At 41.8% G+C, this 23,957-nt stretch overlaps 1 protein-coding gene across 14 annotated transcripts in view; it reads right to left on the minus strand.

Moving 5' to 3' along the window:
- The window catches only part of NCKAP5 (NCK associated protein 5), a 950,566-nt gene that overhangs the window by 78,233 nt on the left and 848,376 nt on the right, over positions 1-23,957 (minus strand). For all 14 annotated transcript variants that reach the window (XM_034654439.1, XM_034654443.1, XM_034654438.1 and 11 more), the window contains one exon: positions 23,441-23,516. In XM_034654439.1, coding sequence (XP_034510330.1) covers positions 23,441-23,516 — 76 coding nt within the window. The remainder of the gene's footprint in view (positions 1-23,440; positions 23,517-23,957) is intronic.

The following is a 23,957-nucleotide window of genomic DNA, read 5'->3' on the forward strand; positions in this document are numbered from 1 at the left end:
GTCAGATCGTGATAAAATATGCAGTGGACACATTTTACATACAAGTAAACGGAGAGTTAAGAAGGTAAATAAAGTTGCCCATGGTCATAGAGCTACGAGTAGGAGAGCTAGGATTTGGAGCAAGTCCTACACAAACCACAAAGCTCACAGGGCTGACGGCTACATGCTTCTAGTATTGCCTTCTGTCCTGTGTTTGCCGAGCACTCTGAATCAGTAAGGATGTTTCGGGTGGAAAGTCACACATTAAACAGTAAGGCTGCATCAGCTCATGGTCTAGAAGCACAGGAAGCTTCAGGGCTGCCTTAATCTAGGGCCTCCGTCCCATGTGTCAGCGCTGGCTCCATGACAGCAGGAGCTGGTGCGAGCAGCTTCATATCCGTCAGCTGCACACTCCCAAGTCTAGAGGGAAAGAGAAGCTGGCTCTTTGTGTGATTTCTCTCTGCATCTCCCACCACCCTTTCCCCTGAAAATTAGCCAAATGAGGTCACAAGTTTATTCCTGGACCAATCCATGTCACTTGGGAGCGGCCATTCATTGGCACAGGGCCTAGCTTCCCAGACTAATTGCTTGCAGGGAAAATTACCATAAGTGTCCTAATAACATAGTACCCTTGACGTGGAAATGAATATTGGGAAGCCAACCATAATGTCTGCTATATTCTTTCTTAGTCGTTATTTCAGTTGAATCTTACAGCAACACTATGCCTCACTGGTAATCTCCATTTTAGAGAGGAGAACACAAATAGGCAGCCTGTATCTCTCAGGAAACAAGTACACATGCAGCAGCCAGGATTCAAAGTCAGGTCTTCTCACTCCAAGTCAACAGCTCTTTCTACTACTTGGACAACTACTGTGACAGTTCCCCACTTTCCCTCTTCAGACCAAATTCCAAGATGTTGCTGAGAAGATACTCATCTTTGAGCTTTGGTCTNAACAACTGTGAATACATATAATGTGGATGTTTCTCAAAAGCATTTGCACTAATTAAAAGAGGCAAACCCCAAACACTATATGATTGGTTCCATTTACATTAAATTCTAGCAAAGGTAAACCTATAGTGATAGAAATGAATTGGTGGTTGTCTGGGACTAGTGGTCTTGAGAGTGGATTTCATGCAAAGGAACATAAGAGAATATTTTGGGGTGATGAAAATGGTATAGATCTTTTTAAGAAAACATATCTCGTTATGTAAGTAAGTAATCACTACACTCAACATGGGCTTGAACTCATGACCCTGAGATCAAGAGTCTCATGGTCTTCTGACTGAGCCAGCCAGGCACCCAGAAAATGATCTATGTCTTGACTGTGGTAGTGGTTACACAATTTGATACATTAATCAAAACTCATGGAACAGTATATTTAGAAAGGGTATATTTTGTTGTATGTAAGTTATACTTCAATATACCTGATTCTAAATACCATATGCCCAGCTGGCTAATAGAATCCAAATGAATCCCACTGAAATCCAAAAGTGCAATCCTGATTGAACATGGCTGAACAGAGGAACTGGGCTTTCCCCAGGTATAACCTCGAATTCTCCTTAGAGGAATCTGAATGTGATGCTGGGAAGAAAGTGTCTTCAGGAGTCCCCAGGGAGCACAACTGGGGCTATTCCTTAATCCCAGATCAGGTAGCATACAAGGGGCTTTGTTTACTCCTTTATCCTTTCAACTATCCCGGCTAGTAGCTACTATCAGCCCCATTTGACAGAGAAGGAAAGCAAAGCTCGGAGAAGAAAAGGGTCACCTGACAGTGCCAGTCCGACTCCAAAGTTCAGGCTCATTTTATTCATTAACCTGACTCCCAGTCGGGGTGGAGATCCCCAGTATCAGCCAGCCTGCCAGGGACTCTATAGGCCAGTACTTCTCTCACTTGGGCGTACACAGAACCCTGGATTCTCTGGCTATGTGCCCGAATCTCCTCTGCAAAGAGGGTCTTAAATAGGAACCAGAGCCCCTAAATGGACATGCCCTGTGTAAATGCATTTGACCTTCATCATACCTCATCTTTGTAGCATAACAACTTTGTGGTTTGCTTACTACAGGGTAAAAGCTTTACTTGTGTCAGATCGTGATAAAATATGCAGTGGACACATTTTACATACAAGTAAACGGAGAGTTAAGAAGGTAAATAAAGTTGCCCATGGTCATAGAGCTACGAGTAGGAGAGCTAGGATTTGGAGCAAGTCCTACACAAACCACAAAGCTCACAGGGCTGACGGCTACATGCTTCTAGTATTGCCTTCTGTCCTGTGTTTGCCGAGCACTCTGAATCAGTAAGGATGTTTCGGGTGGAAAGTCACACATTAAACAGTAAGGCTGCATCAGCTCATGGTCTAGAAGCACAGGAAGCTTCAGGGCTGCCTTAATCTAGGGCCTCCGTCCCATGTGTCAGCGCTGGCTCCATGACAGCAGGAGCTGGTGCGAGCAGCTTCATATCCGTCAGCTGCACACTCCCAAGTCTAGAGGGAAAGAGAAGCTGGCTCTTTGTGTGATTTCTCTCTGCATCTCCCACCACCCTTTCCCCTGAAAATTAGCCAAATGAGGTCACAAGTTTATTCCTGGACCAATCCATGTCACTTGGGAGCGGCCATTCATTGGCACAGGGCCTAGCTTCCCAGACTAATTGCTTGCAGGGAAAATTACCATAAGTGTCCTAATAACATAGTACCCTTGACGTGGAAATGAATATTGGGAAGCCAACCATAATGTCTGCTATATTCTTTCTTAGTCGTTATTTCAGTTGAATCTTACAGCAACACTATGCCTCACTGGTAATCTCCATTTTAGAGAGGAGAACACAAATAGGCAGCCTGTATCTCTCAGGAAACAAGTACACATGCAGCAGCCAGGATTCAAAGTCAGGTCTTCTCACTCCAAGTCAACAGCTCTTTCTACTACTTGGACAACTACTGTGACAGTTCCCCACTTTCCCTCTTCAGACCAAATTCCAAGATGTTGCTGAGAAGATACTCATCTTTGAGCTTTGGTCTTCTGGTATTTATCATCCTTTTTTTCTAATTCAGTATGGACTCCATTAAGGTACTTATAACCAAGTGGGGAGACTTTTTTTTTTTTTCCCAGGACTTTCTTTCCAATGAGGCTTTGTAGGCATCATTTAAAATAAATACATAGTCTGATAAACCTTAAAACCTATTTAGTGTGATGCAGACTTTCTTCTCTTTTCCCTCTTCAATCTCAATTTCTAAATAACCTCATATTCAAAAAGACTGTCCTTTTCAAATTATTTTTCCACATCTACCATCAACACACTATCAAACCATACCCCCAGGCCTCTGGCTCTCACCAGCGGTATTCATTCTCCATAACAGACCCAAAGAGAAGGTTCTGGCCTTTGGGCTTTTAATGTAAGAGTGTCATAAAGATAGTCTCTTTTTCCTTAAAAAGATGAATGAGACAAATAGGATGTGGGGGAAAAAAAAAAAAAACAAACCCCAAATATCTGCTTAGCTACATAAGGCATTGTTTCAACTAGAGTTCCAACCAAAATGGGGAAAGAGAACTGGCTGCTGGATGATTGTGGCTTCAGTATCTAGCAGAGCCCCAGATGCTGGTAAAAGGAATCCCTTGTACCTCGGGCCCATCTTACATCTAAGATGTGCTGCCATGAACTTGATCCTTCGATTTTCCTGACAATCATGTGCTGAGTTGGGAGGGCAGCAGCCAGTATATCCAGTTTATAGATAGAGACACCCAGGCAACAATCTGTTTAATTAATAAGGGACAAAACTGTAACGGAAACTTAGGTATACTGCTTCCAGGTTCAGTGCTGCTCACACGACATTATTTGGATTCCTGAAAAGTTAGGGAAGTGGTATGAAAGATATGAAGGCTCAGGAAGTAGGTTAGCACCTCTGACTCTGGATTTTAAGTTTGAATCTTACATATTTTTGGCCCTTCTTTGGTGTTCAGGAAAAGTAAACAAGACTTGACAGAAAATATGATGAGAAGCTGCAATCATCTTGGCTCATATATTTTTTGACCCAAGGCCAATATATAAAAATTCAAAAGATGTTATCAAGAATATATGTTGGTACCATCTAGGGCAACTGTCATAACATGGCCTTCCAACGGACATATATTATCATCGCACGTTGAATCATATTGATTGTGCTACTGATTCTTTAGACCATGTGTCTCTCTCTCTGCAAGACCAGAGGAAAGAGAGAAAAGAGGCATCAAGGAAGACTCTTGTTTTTCTAAATGTGAAGAATTGGGAGTAATGGGGGGAAGGCCTTTAAAATACAGAGCCGAGTTAGAGCATGGGTAAAAGATCATAATGGGGAAGCGACAATGGTGAGGAGGAGGAGACGATGAGGTTGAATGGAATCATGATGTTGGAGGCCATACCGAGACATCTGGAGCTAAGCTTGGAGATTTTTTTTGTAAACGGAGTCGCTGGAGGAGCAGAAAGAAAAGCCACAACAGGAGTGTTATTGAAGGTGGGGTTACAGAGGAAGCCAAGGACAGCTGAAAGAATGTCAGGAAATAAAGGCTGGAAATGTCTCTGGCAAGCTCAAGCAAGTCATAGGACACTTAGATGGTCCGCAGGCCCTCCCTCTCCCCAGCAAATTGGAAAAAGGTCAGGGATGGAGCAGAATAAGGAGAATAAGGTAGCAGCTGAGTGACTCTTTCTGTGGGACCCTGAGGACTGTGGCAGAGTAGAATGTGCTAGAGTGTCAAAGGTTTTGATAGCTAAGTCTGCTTAAGCGTGCAGGGGAAGGAGCAGCTTTACTCTGGATGACACAGCTCACCCCATTTGTTTCTGAAGAATCCCTCTCAGCTTCTATTCCACATGCCTGCAGAACATCACCCTACATGCGGAGTTTATTATCCTTGTAAATACAGACTCACCAGTGGGGTATGGCTTACTGCGAAGCAAGGCACGTGCCCCAGAGCCTGTGTCTGATCCTTCTCCTAGACCTCCATCATGCCGGGACACTTCACTCAATTTGGCAGGGCTCACATGCTTGATGCAAAATCTGACTGGATTCAAGGACCCCTGTGCAATTCAGGAAGCAGAAGCAGGTACGTGGATGTGACTAAGGTGTTGCTGTCTGGTTAAGAGGTCGGTGAACAATAGGGATTCTCACTCCATGTGCTGCAGATTGCTCTTCTGTCTGGCAGGTTCATCACAACACTCTATGCAAGTTCTATCTATAAAGGCAGACCTAGAGCAAAATCAGCACAGCCCCTCACCCACCATGGAATCCTGGACATGCTGGTTGGAGGGGAGGAAGGCCACTTAACCCTGTTCCCTGGCAGCCCAGTGTTCCTGCAGAGCAGAGCAACATGCAAATTGCATGGTGGACTAATCGTCATCCACGACTCTGGTGAGTCAGCATGATTACTTACATGGAAAGCAGCTCCCACTGGTTTCAGCAGGAGCATCTCATGAACACCTGAAATCATCATTTTTGTCCTCAGAGGAGCTTTGCTCTAAAACACAAATTCTCTCTACTAGGGATCTATTACTGTGTAATGAATAAATATGTCATGCACATGCATGCAGATTTCCAGGGGCCTTCGGCCCTTTGCTCGTGCACGGGCCTCTTGAATCTTTGCTCCCGTTGGGGTGAGGGGAGCTCTGCGGCAGAGGGCTCACACCTCTATGAGGAAGTTCACATCTTACAGACATCTGAATGAGTCCTGAGTCCAGATGCAGTTGAAGTAAAAATATCTAGCTTTGTTTGCTCCTGTAAAACTGGACTGCTAACCTGAAGGGCTCTCAATAACTGGGGGCCACTAGGGCCACCTGCTCTACTGTTTTACATAAATGGTGATCATATAGGCTGTCTTATATTTGACCCCTGGCATCTGCAGTCTCCCCAACCCCTACCCCATGTATAGGATAGGTTCACCTGCTCATTCTTCCTTGGCCTGGGTGAAGCAAATTGAAATCTGTAGTCATCTGCACAGATGACAGCCATTCAACTCCCTCTAACTAGCAGATATTCTAATCATTCTGTTAAAATCTAATTACATGTAATTGTATTAGGTCCTTAGAGAAACAGAACCCGTAGTGTGCGTGTGTGTGTTATAAGGAATTGGCTCATGCAATTATGGAGGCTGGCAAGTCCCAAAGTCTGCAGGGAGAGTAGGCAAGCTGGAGACCCAGGAGAGCTAATGGTTTAGTTCCACTCTACGTCCTAAGGCCTGAGAACCAGGACAGCTGTCAGTGTGGCTCCAGTGCGAAGACCGCAAGCTTGAGACCCAGGAAGAGTTATTATTTCAGTCATTTCTAGTCAGAAAGCAGGGAAAACCTCACATCCCAGCTCTGAGGCAGTTAGGTTATAAGGAGAATTCTCTCTTACTTCGGGCAGGGCCAGTCTTTTTTTTCTGTTTGAGTCTTCAGCTAATGGATGAAGCCCACTACATTGAGAAGAGCAATCTGCTTTACTCAGCCTGCCAATTCAAATGTTAATCTTATCCAAAAACATCCGCACACAAACATCCAGAATATGTATCTCTGGGCACCCTGTGGCCCAGTGAAGTTGACATACAAAATTTAACCATTACCGTTATTAAGGAGCTGTTGTTTGTGGCAAATAGTAACAATTAGAAAGCCAAATGCATGGGGGGGCATTTTCTAATTAAAAAATAATTTTTATACCCCCTTCAAATAAACACATGCAAGATGGCCTATATAAGATGAGCTCAATGGAAGCTATCCTGCGAATAACCCCACCCCCCACTCCAAAGCTTTGAGAGACATTGCTGTTACTTAGGAAAGAAATTATTGTTTTAAAACTGCCTTCCCAACATTTTCCTGATGTAGACTTCTCAAACCTTATGGAAATAGACAGAGAATAATTCTGAGACCTCTTCCCAGTTGATGTAAATGAGGCACACGGGGGAAGAAATGGCTTGTCTAGCATCATAATATTTGGAAAATGAATGTGCCTGGATTTTAAGAATGCAGGATTTCAAATCCCCCCATCCCCTTTTAAAAGGAGTATAGTGGAACTTTCATATGTAGAAAATGATGGCCTTGGTGATTAAAGAAATGACTAAAAAGCAGGTAGAAAGCAAAGGGTTTAGGGGATATTACTTTTAAAGAGGGGGGTCTTCAGTAGCTGTGCCTTCAACAAGGCGGCTCACTTTTTGAGACACCTGGTGCTGGCCTGGGGGTACCAGGAGGTCCCCCGGTGTCTGCCCAGCTTGCTGGCAGTTGCTGGCCCATCCACGTTCTGGAGACTTACTACTTGAGTGTGCCCCCGCTGAACTTCCAATTCGCCGGTAGCTGCGTCTCTTTGCCTCAAGGTAACAGCCCCAGAACCAGCCCTTGACTACTCAGTGATGGGAGGTGGTGATGAACACCCAGCCCCCTCACTTCTCAGGTGGGGAACCTTTGAGACTTGGGTGCTACACCCTCGAGTTTTTCTGAGGTTAAGCTTCTGCCACCCACAGTGGTAACCAGGTAAACAGCACGTGTGTGTGACCTGTATAGTGTGACCTGTGCCCTACAGTCGCCATCTTGAAATGCTTAACAACTTTTGGACAAGGGGCCCTGCATTTTATTTTACACCGGGCTATGGGAATTCTGTGGCCAGTCCTCCTGGGAGCTGTCATGAGAACCCGCTTTTCATTGGCTGGTCTACCTCCCCTATCTGACTTCTCCTACTAGGTGTTCCTGGACTTCCTGATAATTGACTTGTCCTTAAATCCTTTTTCACAGGGCCTCCTTCTGGGAGACCCCCAAACTAAACTGTTGCAAATGTTATTGGAATCCTGAAAAACACTATAAAGAAATAACAACAGCCATCTTACTAGTTTTTAAAAATAAAACAATAATGCACATGGGCTTAAAACTGACTAAAAATAGTGTAGCGATTATATAAGCGGTCATTACCACCCCATATTGAAATAGCTACGGAGATTTTGTAAGGAAGTAAGACCCCTCTAAGCTTCCTGACTTCTCTGCAGCACAGACCAAGTGCCCAGGTGAATCCAGCATGCAAATATCTCACTGAAGAAGTAGGCCAATAACTAGCAGCAGAGCTGGCATTTAAACAGTGGCTGTGCATGCCATCTGTTTTAAAGAAATTATTTGTCTTTGCCAGCATGTCAAGAAGAATAAGTTCACATAATTTAGGAACTACTAAGGCATATAAATTCTTGATTATTTACAATGACAGGATTATCTACAGCCATCAAGTTTCTTTTGGTAATGTCCAACATAATTTCTTAAAAAAGGGTCAGGGAACTTGACCTACGGAGGAACATATTGGAAGATTCCATCTGCAACTAAAGTTTAAGAAAGAGATGTGAATCAGATCGACTGAGCTCACCAAATCCAGAGCTGCACAGTGTCTATGTTTGTCCAGCACAGTGTCTGGAATAGAGTCAGTGTCTCATAAATCATTAGGAACTGATGGAACTTGGTGTATGACTGTGCCTTGAGGTTTGGGTACCAGAAAATGAAATTGCTCTAGGTTTGCCCATTAGCCCTTTCTAACAAAATGGAATTTATCAGATGGGTGTAAAACCAGTGCATGAGGACCCAGGGAGAGGAAGAGGCTTGGGTGGGACACTGCTTGTGACTGGTGGTTGTGGGTTAGGTCCGTCAGCAGCGTGTGGGGGATGCAATGCTTGAGAACTGGCTGGAGAAAGAGAAAGCTGTCTTAGGCCTTTCTCTCCATGTGTGAGATGTACATCCGGGAACTTCTACGACCAAATCCAATCACTCTTAAGTCCCTTTAGTTTTCAGTAAGAATCCTGTCACCACCTTGAGATGAATTATAGACAGGAAACCTCACTGTGACTCACTTTCCTCATTGTTCAGAAACAGGATATCCAGATTACTTGTTTTGCAACAATGGACAGATACCTGACTACTTTTCTCACCTTTCTCTTGGTACACAAGCTTTAGTGCAGTTTGATGGTTAAATGCAGCTGTCCCCAGAAAGGCTAGGCTTTTTAGGCTGCTTACTGGATAAATAATCAGGACAAAAGGGGTAAGAGGTTATATAAACCCATTTTGAAAATGTTTTAAAGTTCAAGAGTTTGTCCTGACCAGTTTCTGAACATGATGCATCTTTCTGATTAAGTTGTATAAAAACATTTTTTGGTGAAAATTCTTTTGTCCCTCTTACATACAACAAGTCTAGACAAAAAAATCTCAGTAAGAATTTATGGATGAAAAAAAGGTAAAGTTTCGATTACTAACTGGAACACACTGATTTTGTACCAATGGGGAAAAACAAAGCCCCAGTGTCTGGGGGAGATGTGGGGGTGAGGTGGGAAGGAAATTATCTTTTTTTCAGAAGCTTTCCCTCTTTCCTGAATGAAAACTCCCCATGCTACCTTTCCAAGCTGCTGCGAGGACCTTGAATTCAAACTGACTGCTGAGCCTATGATCACACCTGACAGCATCAATCACAAGACAGCGAAGGTGGCCCAGCTCCTATATTTTCCACATAGGACACTTATGAATGTCATCTGCACTCATGACATTGACGATGACGCTGATGCCATGGACAAGTAGAGCTGTTTGGAGTTGAATGCAGTATCTGTGAAACCAAGGACTAACCTGAATTATTTCTGACTAGATTGGGAGTCATAGGGTTAGAAGCTCCATGGTGGGCAGCCATATTGGGGGCCCATTAACCCATACATCTGGACTAATGTTTGTCCTGTCTGGAGTACCTTAACGATTGTAAAGTCTTTGTGCGTGTCCACAAGTACCATGGACTGTCCATGGGAATGACACTGTCAGTGATTACCATAACACTATCTCAGGCCTAGGTGGAAGCATTCAGGTCAGCTTCAACTGAATCAAGAACCTCTGAATTACTGAAGTCAACAGTTTAGTCTCATACTGCTGTATGGAGTCCTACTGATAGTAATTTTGCTGTAAAGATGTTTTGGACAAGAGCCAAGGTGACAGATTGTGAGGAAAAGAGTCATCATAGGAGATCTGCAAAGGCTTACCTTTAGTAAGGCCTGACTGCAAGCCTGGCCCTTCCCTAGCACCTGGGAACATGGATTTCAAGAGCGTTCCCACCACGCTAATAAGAGTGGCCCAATGTGCCTAAATTGTTCATATAAACAATGTGGTTTTTGCTGAACACATGCTTTCCTTTGGGGAATATGGGATTTTAATATGTGCTAGGCAAGATGGTACCTGTGAGACCATCCTTCGGTAAAACCCTGGGTTCTGAGTCTCTAGTGAGCTTCTCAGGTAGATAACATTTCCCATGTGTTGTCCTAAATTGGTGCTGGGGGAACCTAGCATGTCCTATGTGACTCCACTGGATGAGGACCCTTGGAAGCCTGTGCCTCATTACCTCCTGATGCTGCCCCATGTGACGTTTCCCTTTGCTGATTTTGCTTTGCATCCTTCACTGTAATAAAGCATCGCCGTGAGTACAACTTAAAAAATTAAAAAAAAAAAAGCAAGAAAGATGATATCCATAGCTACCTACACCTTACTCATACCCATCTTAATAATAACTGCGCTGACAATGAAGACCAACAAGTGAGTTCTTGCTAGTCTCTGGCATAGCTGTCAAGCACGCATCTGCAAAAAAACTCATTTCGTGCTCATAGCAATACTTCAAGGTAAGTCCTTCTGTTATCTCCATTTGGCAGATGAGGGAATGGAGGCTTAGAGAGATTCAGGAGCTTGCTCAAGATCACAGCATCTGTTGGGGGGCAACGTGAAATGGTGGAATCAGGAGCATAGGTCTGTGCGACTGCAAACCCCTGGCTGGGAGATTGTTGAGGGGATCCGTGGAAGCAGTCTAAAAAAATGCAAAACTTTAGGTAAATGCATGATGATGACTAAGTCTGGCCCAGAAATCGTTGAATACGTTTTGCCAGTTTCTAGTTTACTCAGATCCTGTGATTGAAACCCCGTCTTCCCACAGATTCATGAGAAGTGGGAACTTGACGTGGTCAGGCATCTTGAAATTCAGGGATACCTCCACTCCCTCAAAGAGTATTAGAAGTTGGGCCAGGAACAACAACAACAACAAATAAAACCCCAAAACATGAGAGAATATCTAAACTGAGCCCTTGATCTGATGACTGAGGAAACAGAGACGCAGCATTTTGCACTAAGTCATAAAATCCCAAAATGAGCTTTGGACCCTGATTCCATTCATTCCTCAGGACACTGCCTCCTCCTTGCCACTTTTCTTGTTTTAAAATCGGAGTCAATTGTAACCCAGAATCTGAGAAGTGCTTTCATTTTTTAAAATTATGAGTTACATAGGAAAGAGACCTGTCTTGAAGCCAAATTTTACACAAATACTTTTGACATCAGGGAAACATTCCAAAGACTGGGTCAGTGGTGAGGAGAAATAACACCCTTGGAAATGCAATCCACTCATGCAGAAGCAGGACAGCCAATGCCCACTCCAAATGTGTTCTTATACACATAGGATTCCTTCCAATTGGGCTCCGAAGGCAGAACACAGGGCTGAGTTTCAAATGGGCAGAAAGTCACCTTAAAGCATATTTCCCCTCCATTTGGGAGTTGACACAATCGAGTTACAGACAGAGACTGTTTATCAAGGTGGCATGAAAGTCTCTCTTCAAATTCCTCCTGCTTTTATAATCAAACAATAACATCTCCAGAGTACAGGTTTTAGCTACAGAAGAAACATATTGGAAATTGATTCAATGCTACTGGCTTGGCTGTGACAATGTTTCATAACCTGGTAACCTCTCAGTTTGTTCTTCTCCCTTCCTGAAAAGCTTTTAGCTGTGCTAGGGTGGCAAACTGAAGATAAAGCAAACATCATCCTTTTATCTGATTGTGTGCAAAGTGAGTGGAGAGGTACTGGACCGATGATGCTGATAAGATGATTGCTAAATGACTCTTCTCAAATTCTATCAATGGGCTGATGGAAGAAATTAACACTGACATTGATAAGTTCTTTTCTCAGGCACCACCATTTTCACAAATGAGGGCTTCTCTTTCAAACAGTTAAGCCCTACTTGCATATGTATGACTCATTAAAAAGTGCTCCAAAGGCTCCATGTAACAGATTCACGGTGATGCTTTCCTTTCTCTACATCCTATTCTCTTCTCTAGGATGTCTCTTGAGTAGGGATTTGTTCAAGTCAAGAGCACCCTGTTCCCAAGATCACATTTCCTCCTTTCTTCCTTAGTTACTATTTTAACACACAGCTCAATTTTCATCTCTACAGTATGCCATAGCCCTCACCTGATCTATCATTCTGGCACTCTATACCTCCTTTGCTCTAAGGTATTTGCTCCAATGTGCCAGACTTAATGAACGTATCACTGGGATTCCCGGTGGACTGAGTGTGCAGATAACCTTAATTGAGGTGGTTTTTCATTGGGTATATAAGGTTGAGTTCTTACTGGAGGGACAGTGCCTTCCAAGCTTCTGAAAAGCTACAAATTCCTTCCTGGCAAGCTTTTTCTTTCTTCCCTCCTTCCCTCCCCTTTCTTTCTTTCTTTCTTTCTTTCTTTCTTTCTTTCTTTCTTTCTTTCTTTCTTCCTTCCTTCCTTCCTTCCTTCCTTCCTTCCTTCCTTCCTTCCTCTCTTCTTCCCTCCCTCCCTCCCCTCCTTCCTTCTTCCTTCTTCCTTCCTCTCAAATCACTGTTACTCCTCAGTCACTAGTTTTTCATTCCCTTCATGGGAATAGTTTAGAAACACTGGCTTTAACAACACTTAGGGCATAAACAGTTGAGTCGATTCATAATGTGTGGTCAACTCAGAATTATCTGTGGTAACATGGAAGAGAAAAAGATAAAACTTTAAGAGTTGCCCACAATCTCTGTTTCTAACTTCTGACACCTGATACACTTCAGAATTGATGATGGGTAACTCTCTATGGGTGATCGGGGCTGCCTTTCCTTCCTCCCCTCTCCTTCTTCTCCTGGCCAATCTCTCCTCTGAAGATGGCAATGGGCCAGCCAAATGGTAGGTGGGAATGGAGTAGGGTGAGGGATGTATGGCACAGATCAGAAGGATAAACGGATGGCCCATTTAGCCCACAGATACCCTTGCCAAAATATATTTGTGTTTTGCTTTGGAGGGTACTTTAATTTTTTATCTTTTTTTAAAAAAATTGTGAAACATACTATAAATACAGGAGTGTATACAACAAATAAATTCATTTAAATAATCACCATGAAAGAACACCCATAACCCCCCTTGATAACATAAACAGTGTTTGTAAGTCACTCTTGTGCTCCTCTTTGGTCTCCTTCTCCGGGTACTACCATAGGGCAACCACACTGTTGTTGTTTCCAATTCTGTAGTCTTTGCAGGACTTATTCTATAGCTTGCCTTTTTCTTTTCTTTTCTTTTTTTCCCTGCCACTTGCTAATGAAGCCGTTGTTTCCTCTTTTTAGTCATTTTCTATTGTGAGTTAATCTTCCTTGGAACTTTATCTGTGTGTAAAGTTCAGAGTGGTCACATCAAGAGAGGTTTTGAGTTGGGTTCTGCTGTATTCCTGCAAGCACTATCAACTTGAGTCTGAATATTTTAAAACTTTTCATTATGATAAATTTCAAATATTCTCAAACAGAGGGATTGCCCAGCTTGAAAGATGTTAATATTCTGCCATTCATGTTTCAACTATTCCCTCTTCTAGTTTCTTCTCTGGAGTATTTAAAAGCACAACTCAGAACATTTTTTAAAAAAATTCAAGCTTGGGGGATTTAAGGGACACAGAGACTGAATTAGTGCACAGGAGTGTGAGCTAAAGATTTAATATCTTCAGAGGAGACTTTTTCTTTTTCTTTTCTTTCCCCCCGCCCCCTTTCTTCGGCTAGAGTTAAGACTGAGTTGAGGCTGAGTTAGGAGCTTATGCTTGCAGTCTTCCTCTGGGCTTTTTGTCACTGCTCTTGGGAATCCAGCTTGATGCCGGTGGGGAAGGGATGTGTTTGATCTAACATCTCACCCTGCTGAAGCTCTAGGCTTTCATTATGTCAACAGTTTAGCTCCTCATCACCAGGCTCCAGGGAGGGTGAAACTGTTCCAGGTCATCCAGGTCTGAGGGACTTTCAGTGCAAACACCAAGAAAGTCCAGGCAAACTAGGACAGCTGGTCACCCTAGCCCTAGGTCATCAGAGACTAGTACACACCCCGTGGGCAACCGCTGGTTATTGTGCACCCCCCCCCGCCCCGTCCCACAAGGATTCAAGCTCTCTTGCTGTCCACGCCTCTGACACATTCCTTGTAAGCAGCTCAACCATGCATTTAAGAAAAATATGTATATTTTTAATATTATATTCTATACTTTTAGATGTGAAACTCTGGGAAAGAACTTTGAAATTCTAATTTGAAATATTGTCAGATAAAGGAAAGCCTCAGAAGATTTGCTTTTTACAATTGAGCCCACGTTTTAAAATGTATCCTATGTCACAAAATAATCTATATTTTTTGGCTTCTGGTGAAAAATGGAAAGACTTGGTTACACAGGGCCAGCCTTCTACAGTGACAACTGGAATTGACAAGTAGCTGTTCCCCTGCGGTGGGTCATATTCTCTCCATTCCTCAAAACTCCTAACACTCATGTAATATGTGCTTGTGTATGTCAAGGCTGGGCCTGTCTCACTCTTTGACCCAGGGGCTTATTTGAGTTTGCAACCCCTGGCCAAGCAATCTGCTAAAAGGATTCTTGAACTGTGGTGCCTGCAAGGCGACCAAAGAAGTACCCAGCCACCATTTAGCATTCTCGGGGGTTTATTTATTCACAGCTATGGACTAGGTTGGGTTTGGATGCTGGCTCCACTCTATACCGGCCATATTGCTGGGCAAAGTATGTAACTTTTCAGGACATCTGTTTCCCTACCTGCAGAGGATGACCTTAGTACGTAACTTGTGGGGTTGACGTGAGGATAAAGCAAGGCAATATACATAAAATGCTTTGGCCAGTGCCCAGCACTTAGAAAGCTTTTAATAAATAGTAGATATTAAGGAAATATATATCATCATCTTACTTCTTTCAGAATTTTCTGTCACATTGGGCAGCTTTCTGAGGCTGAGACACTGTTCTTTGACTTTGCTTTGACCCCTACCTATTCCTTACTATGCCGTAAGTTACACACATGTCCTTATGTTTACTTTAAGTGAATTAACCGCCTTTTAAGAAATCGAGGGAACTGTACAAAAAGGAGTCACTGTACAGCTATTTCAGATTCTCCAAGTCTGTGCTATAGAGCAAGAAGCCTTCAAAAAATGTGGGAAAAAAGGCATAAATTATTTAATGTGTCCACCACTCCCTTTCAGTGGACCCTGTCCGCTTCCAGTACCAGGGTTAATTCATGCCAGCCCCTGGGGCTTCATGTCTGCCTCTGCCCCTAGCAGCTGAGCTTCCCCATCTGAGGAATACCACCCTTACCTTTCCGAAGTGTCAAACCACTCCTTCTTCTGCTTTTCAGTTCCCTGGAAGGAGAACGTACTAGCTTGATGACTCATCCCTTTAGGGTCTTGCTGGTACCAAGGTGAGAAATGCACTGCTGCTATCAGTCAGTGATATTCAACGTCTGCCCTTCCCGGAGACCAGGTGCAGCATAACAAGTAACTTGAGCACTCTAATCAAAGGAATTACCAATAGGTAAGAAATTCTGCTACATTCTAATAGGCTACCAGTAGAGACCTTTTGTGGCAGAGTCCTTTGGCAAAACTTAAGTATTCCTAGATGTCTACCCTTTCACACAAGTAAATACATGATTCAAATCATCACAGCACACCACACAGGAGGAAACAATATGGTGCATTTGACTATAGTGCATTTGGTTGGTCCAAGGTTAAATGAGAGAAAATAAAAATGTGTTTTGATTTGAAGAGTTGGAATGGCAGCTTCACAGTGACTGGATGGCCACTTTTATCATGTTAGTCTTCCTTTAAAGATCTCCACAGTCTGTGTATTGCTCTGTAGGCTACACCTAGCTTTCATGGTCTCCACAAAACCAACTCTCTCTGTACCTCATCCTCAAAAATTACTCTCTACTCTAGCCAAGCTGGTCTTCTGCTGACTCCTCTCCCTTGTGGTATGCCACATTCCTGTCCCCAGGCCTTTGCTTATGCTCTTGCCCTTGAGCTGAAAGACATCTCCCTGTCCCCTTGATGAAATCTTAACACTTAGGACAGTGGTTCCCAAACTTTACTGCCCACTAGAATCACCTGGGGAGCTTTAAAAAGATACTGATGTGTGGCTCCTATCCCTAGAGCTTGTGATCTGTTACGGGGTGTGACCTGAGCATCAGCATATGTAAAGGTTTCCCTACGCAAACAATGAAACATGGAACACTACATCAAAAGCTAATGATGTACCGTGTGCTGACTCACATAACATGATTTAAAGAAAAATAAAATAAATAAAGGCTTCCTGGGGGATTCTGATGCGTAGCACAGTTTGGGAACCGTTGGTATAAATGGAAGATTCTCTCTAACTTCAGTGTCTTATTCTCTCACTCTTGTCTTTTCCCTACAAACGAAAACCAGTATTCCTGGCTTTACCAAAGCTGGACTCCACACCTACTCCATACACGCAGATGTAGGCTTATCTGTTATCACACTGTACCAGAATTATCTGTTTGCTTTTCTATCTTCCCACTAGAGTGCAGTTCACAGAGTATGGGTACTTATTCGTCCCGTACCTCCAGCATGTAACACAGGTTGTGGCTCGTGGAAGTTGCACAATATCGGCTTGGTCGCCTAAACAGAACTCAGCTCCCTGGTGCAAACTATGGGAGCAAATACTTTATACGAGTAAAAATACCAAAACCAAAACCAAAGCCATACTTTCATCTCTCCAAGTCTACAATTCTCTATCTCTAAGGAAAACAAAACAAAACTAAAACAGAGGAAGGGAGTCATAGACTAGGCTTTAGCATGCCCACAAACAGAAGTCTCGTCCAAAGACTTATCTGCTGACTATCTCTGGTAGTTAGAGGAAAGTATGTATAAGGAGCAAGCTGATAGATGACAAAAACAGAGAACCAGCCACAAAGGAACGAACAAACAAACAAATAAGGAGGACGACATGTATGACATGTGATGTTCCAAGCACAGGGCCTAGTACATAATGGATATTCAGGGGATGAAAATTAATATTACTATTTCCAGTCCTTGGTCAGAGGAAACCGCATAGTCCTATTTCCATGGATCTACCTTTGTGACAGGTGGAATTTATATTTCAGGCTGCCAGATGCAAAGCTTCCCCTTTGGAGTTTGTCACTTGCAGTTATAAATGGCAGAACTCCATGTAGTCACATGAAGTTTCCTTTCCCAGGCTAGTACTTTATAGTACTTCTTTGATGTCATTTTGTATGTTTGGAAGTGTGGAAATAACATCAAACTCGGAAGTATTAATATGAAATCCAAATTATGTAAACTACTCCATCCTATTTATCCATAGGCATTATTATCTAAGTAGTTTTCCATTCAGTGGCAGTCTGTTAGTAGTCAACAGAACATTATTTAGTCCCACTCTAATTTTGTTTTCATCAATAGCTCACCCTTTCTACAATTAAGCCTAAGCACTATTCAAAATATGACATTTGACTTAAATAGCCTTCTACTCAGAAAGCTGTAAAAGTCTGATCAAGTTTCTGAGCTATGTTTTAATTTTATTTTTAATATGAATATCATTCCATATATGTTAAATTTCTAATTTTTTTTCAAATTTTCTCGGGGGGGGAAATTGATAATATTCTTGAAATAAGGCAGATAATTATCAAGAACCTTAATGTATGGTGGCTAACATAATAAAAAATAAAAATTAAAAATAAAGAACTTTAATTGATTGGCAGCTATAGTCGTAGAAGCCCTGGTACCCTCTTGGTTTTCATTCTAGAGAAAGGAAAATTCTAGATGCATTATATTCCACAGAAGATTTATTTGAAATTCTATATACTGTGTGGGTGACCAAGTATACACTACTCATAAATATGGTGGTGGTAAACTAATCCAGGTTCAGTACAGTTTCTCAAAAAGTTACTCAAGGTAAACTGTGCTAATAGGAAGTGGTCGTTCAGGTCATGCAAGACAAAAACTAGGCATCAAACATTAGAATTAATTCTATCTTTTCCAAAAATGATTCTAATTTATTTTTTGTGGTTTTCTTAAATGATGGTGAAAATTTGTGTGTGTTTATACCAAGGAGGTAGCCTTGGTAAGGGGTGGGCTGCTGGCTAACATTGATACATGTCCTCTAAAAGCCATTCTCCCTTTCTTCCAGAGAACCTTGTGGTGGTGTTGTTTTTGTTTTTGTTTTTTTCTGGACACATGGCCTCCTGCCTGGCATGTTTCCCATCCAATGTACTAAGTACTGGCCAATGGCAGAAGGGATAGGTCAACTGCTATGAAGTGTTCATAAAGGGATGAACCATATCCTACCTGATCACCTCTTCCTGCTGGTTAGAAAGTGGATGGTTTTTCAATAGCCATCTTGAACAATGAAGTGACTTTGGTAATGGAAAACATATGAACCAGAGGGACAAGATAAGGAAGAGCCTGGTCCTGTCCTATCAGCGTGGATCACCTTCCTCTGGACTGACCTGTGTGACCATAAGAAATTTCTGTTCTTATTTAAACCTCTGTACTCTGGGGTTTCATTCACTTCCATCTGAACTTAACCCTATTGTTACTAATAACTACGGAAATCCTGTCTTGGATTGATTTTAAAAAAATCATAGACTGGATAATTCAAACTGTATAGTCTATGTATGGATAACAATTGTTGACCATATTGTATTAGGTCATTAATATTCACATTCCATCTGAACTTAACCCTATTGTTACTAATAACTACGGAAATCCTGTCTTGGATTGATTTTAAAAATCCTAGGTTTTTTTTAAAAACTAGGATTAAAATTTAATCCTAGGTTTGGATAATTCAAACTGTATAGTCTATGTATGGATAACAATTGTTGACCATATTGTATTAGGTCATTAATATTAATACAATAAAGTAGGTTTCAGAGCTCCTTGCATTCAGATGAGATAAATATCTAGGTCCTGGTTCATACCCTCCGTGTAACTGAGGTTCTTGAATCAAGAGTCTGTGAGACCATCTCTTTCTGTCCTAAGAACCACAGCCAGAGACATTTGACATCAGGCTAAGACATCTCCCCTCTGTTGGGTGGAGAGGCTGCTGTGTTCGTTGACCTCCACTGGAATCTGATATCTAGATTCTGTGACAATAGTAATTATGTGGCATGTGACTCTTTCATGCCTTCTGCCTCCATCAAACTCCAGCCTGGGCACAATGCTATGTGGATTTGATGCTTTCTGGTTGGGTACGAAAAGGTTAGGAGACCAAGGTCTATGTATTACACTGACCTGGAATGGCGATAGTACCTGGTTCTGTGAATCTCCTCTATTTGGCTCAACGCAGCTCTGTCCCACTTCTTCGCTTTCAGGCAGGCTATCTCTCAAAAGCAGGGTTATATGACAAAATAACTTCTCCTCCCTAGCACTGTTTCTGTGCTATTCAGTGTCTGAAGTCAGGTTGATTCTGTCCTTTCTTCTTCACCCTGTAATTTGCTCAAACCAGTGATGTGAGTGTCTGAAACTTGAATAAAAGTTTCAAGAGTTTCTCTTAACTAGAGGTAAAACTTTTCTGGAGTCTTTGTTATAATGCAAATACGTGACCTGAAAAAATACCTGCTTAACCCACTGCTCCACCGACTTGAGTCAGTTTACCAGATTAGCTAGCTAGAGTCTAGGAGAGAACAAGGAATAAGGAAATGAAATCCCTCGGGAAAATGGAAATAAACTGGTATATGGTCTGATAAGTAAGTCAAAGGCGGGTTCCTTATTGAGCCCCTATTATCTTCCTGCATAATTTATTAGCTGCTGACTAAGGCCAGTTTGGGGAAAAATGGGAAAAGGAGCACCACAGAAAGATCCCTTGGAGGCAATTCCTGAGGTGGGTAGGGGAGTACCAACACAACTCCTCAGAGCTCCCCAAGAAAGCCAGATTCAGGGCTAGACATGCCCAGTGTCATGCTCTCCCCTGGTGATAGGAGCCGGAAAGGTTCCTTTGAAGAGACTAAGAAGACACCCAGCCAACAGGGGAGAATGAACAGATTTCATGCCAGATGGGACACTGGGGTATTTGCCCATTGGGCCGTTGGACAGATTGTTCTTTGTATCTTTTTAAAATTTGGAGCAAATACCATGCACCCTTCACCTCACTAGAGTCTACCATGAATCCTTGTTTTCTTGGATGTCATTCAACTCTGCTTGGCTTCTTCTTCAAACTCCTCAAAAGACATTTTCTCCTCTTTATAGGAATTTCCAGATCCTCTGCCTCTGCTTAGACGATTATTTTTGATGCTATCACTGGCTGGTGTTTTTAATATGAAACAGTGCTATTTGAATTTCCACTGATCATTTAATCCTATTAGATAATTAATATAATACATACGGTGAACCAATACAGTTAAATAGCAGGAAAGAACAATTAGAAATATGGGGTTCGTGATCATTTGTGTTAACATTTCTATTAGGCTAGGTTAGTCATTTTCTTGTTGCTTATTAACATGGAAGTCTGACATTTATTAGGGTGACTTTAAAGAAAAAAATCAAGTTGTATTATTTTACTTAATTCATGAATCTTGAATTTCAATATAGAGCAGGCTTAGTTAACAATGTCTTGTCTTGTAATCAACTCATAATATTTTGATTAAACCAACGTGATTATCCTTAACCACAGAAATGCAAACGTTCAGGTTCACAAATTTTCTGATTATTCTTCTTTGTCAAAGACATTAGCTGATATTTGGTTAGAAGCATAACATATTTAGATTTGCTCAGTTGCTGTGAGTGGAAAAACATTCTATGGTTATATAATATTATGAAGCTATGTGACAACACTTAGTTTAGACAAAATGAAGAATATTGGTTTATCAGGGTGCTAAAAATATATTCTCAGTCATTCTTCTGGAATAAAGAGAAAAAAAACCCACTTGATCTATTGAGGCTTATTCAGTTTCAAAATGGATGAAACTTTTAGAAGGTTGGTTGTGGTGATCTTATTGACTGGATGACCCAGGGAATATTCTCAACCCCGTTCTCTCTGCAACCTCATGCAATAAATAGAAGCAACATACTGACTTCCCCAGCATCCTTTGCAGCTAGCATTGGTCTCATGATCTGGTTCTCGTCAGTGACATGTAAGATGGAGTCTATGGGGTACATTCTGAAGGAGCTTTTACTCTTCCTTATACTTTGTGCCTTGAATGTAAATGGAATGGCTAGAGTGGCAGGAATCAATTTGCAACCAGAAGCAACAGATACGGGGACAAAATGCCAGGGCTTTTGATGACATCATTGAGCTGCTAGCCTTCTTTCATATTTACTTTCTTCCAGATTTTTAATTGTGTAAGATGATTAAATGACTTCATTACTTATATATAATGGCTAGTTAGTTTTGTTGTTGTTGATTTACTTGTAGCCAATGGCAGCTTACCATATAGTTCTCGCCTAGTTTGAGGAGATAAACCTACATTATGTGCAGACCAAGTCAGCATCCTGTCAGAAACATGGTCCAAATTTACTTCTGTGGGAGTCATCAAAAGCAGCACTTTCCAATGGAACTTTGTGTGATGACGGAAATGTTCACACAGACCACCCTGAATATGTGGCCCCTGAGTACTCGAAATGTGGCTAGTGCAATGGAGGAACGGAATGTCTAATTGCACATAGTTTCCATTAATTTAAATTGAACCTGAAACAGCCACCTGCGGCTATGAGCTATCATGTCCAACAATGCAAATTAAGAAAAAAAACAACTGCAAGTCCATTAAAGCATAGTTAGATTACTGTAGTTCTTTTGAAACACATTCAGCCTTGAACTTTATATATGTTATTTCATAGGCCCAGGAACACCTCATTATGGAAAAATGATGATTCAGCGGGGCTTTACATAGTGTCATGTTTGAAGGTTGTTAAACAGTATTTAACTTGCATATTAGCTAACTATACACAACTGATACTAATTTAAGCATTTTACATTGACAACTATAATAAAGGATATCTTTTTGGAATAATAATCTTGTTCAGACTGCACTCATTCAGCTGTTTGTTAAGATTTTTGTATTCTCAATTACAAATGAAAAGAACAATAATGGTGTGCCAGTCTCATTAAGCTGTGGGGGTACAATAACTCTCTGAGATAAACTGTAAATTAGAGTTTGCAGAAGACTTCTGGGTATGTGTGAAAACCAGGCACAGAGTGTACCAACACGGCTCTAAGAGTGCTGAGGGGCTCAGAGCTGGCAGCTGAAGGGACAGGAGCGGTGGACACTCACCATACCAGAAACCATAAATCTGGGGGGGGCTGTCATGTCCTCGAGTGTGGGATTTGATATTAACTGCTATACTCAAATGTGATTGGTAGAAATTATTCCATCATGCCTTGGTGTCCTGTGTCATACTAAATAATCAGCATGCTTCCATGCACAGCGATTCCTAGAGCCTGAGGAGAAAAGAATTCTGCAATCGCCCACAGCAGCCCAGAACATTTGAAGGTATCACCTCTTCCGTCACCTGACAAGGATCACAGTCACAGACAATTACTCTGTCACCAGCGACGTCCTGGCTGCTGAAAACAGGTCAGCAAAGGGTCAGCAAATCTTTTTGTGCTGGGAAGCAGAGTCCCTTCAATCTAGGCCAATGCACAATTTTAAGAAAGAGCTGACAAATCAAACTTAGTTCAGAAACAGGACTACTTATACTTAGGGTTCTCACAGAAATGATGAAGAAAATAAATTGTGAGGTTTTGGCAAAGCCATGTGCACCTAAATCTATTTGGTTCTGTGTGTAAAACACATTCTACTAAAAAAATGTTCAATTTAAGAACGTCACCATCCCTTATTTCCAACCAGTGGTAGTTGTGTAAATGCTTCTTGACACAATTATAGAAATTGTATGGACTCAAAGTGGATTGTTTTCCCAGAGAAATTATTTATACTCAGTATTATTCTCATTTCATATTGGCAAGGACTCACTTCTCATCAGTTGGCAGTGTGTGCCTTTGAAAACACCTGTGTTTTCTTTGTAGGTCCTGTTTTGAACTACTTACTTTATGGTAGCTTCCAATGTCTGAGAAGAGAAAAGTAACCATGTGTGAGAAGTTAAGACTCAGTCCCAGGGGCGCCTGGGTGGTGCAGTCGGTTAAGCTTCCGCTCTTGGTTTTGGCTCAGGCCATGACCTCAGGGTCGTGAGTCGGAGCCGCACGTAGGGCTCCACACTCAGCGTGGAGTCTGCCTGAGATTCTCTCTCTCCCTCTGCCCCTCCCCCTGTGCTCTCTCTCCCTTTCTCAAATAAATAAATAATATCTTAAAAAAAAAAAGAGGTTATGACGCAGTCATCATAGAGGCTAGGCATGAGACATACTCTATAGGAACACCCTGTGTCTGAAAGAAGGTCGCATTCAGAAAGCATCACCCATAAAGATGTACCAAGACGTAAATGTTTACCTATGATGTGGCTCTGAAACGTGGAATCTGCAACTGTATCTTCATCCTCTTGCAGGTTTTCACTTGCTTCTTTTATCTGCAGCAACAAGAAAATACTTAAAGTTCTTATTTATTATATTAAATAGATTGTCCACAATCCACAGAATGATGGTTTATTCTGTAACAAATGTGGGTATGTGTGAGTGTGTGCATACATATGTATATATGTAATGTATACACATATACATACATATACATACATACATGCATGTGTACATACACAGATATTTTCTTCATTCCACTTTTCCCTACTTTATCACTTGGCTGTATCACAAGTTTTAATTACAAGAGCAAGAGCATATTTTCAGAAATATAACCCCAGACCTGAAAATGAGGATTTATAGAGCACCTAATTCTCCATAAGATTTTAAAGATACAGCTTTGGCTTTTAATACTTAATAAAGTCAGTAACACAGAGCTGTTAGGGAAAATTAAAGTCAAAGGAAATATAATTCCTCCAGAGACAGTGACTTCTACC

The sequence above is a fragment of the Ailuropoda melanoleuca genome, chromosome 2 (assembly GCF_002007445.2).
Source record: "Ailuropoda melanoleuca isolate Jingjing chromosome 2, ASM200744v2, whole genome shotgun sequence".
NCBI classification, from domain to species: Eukaryota; Metazoa; Chordata; class Mammalia; order Carnivora; family Ursidae; genus Ailuropoda; species Ailuropoda melanoleuca.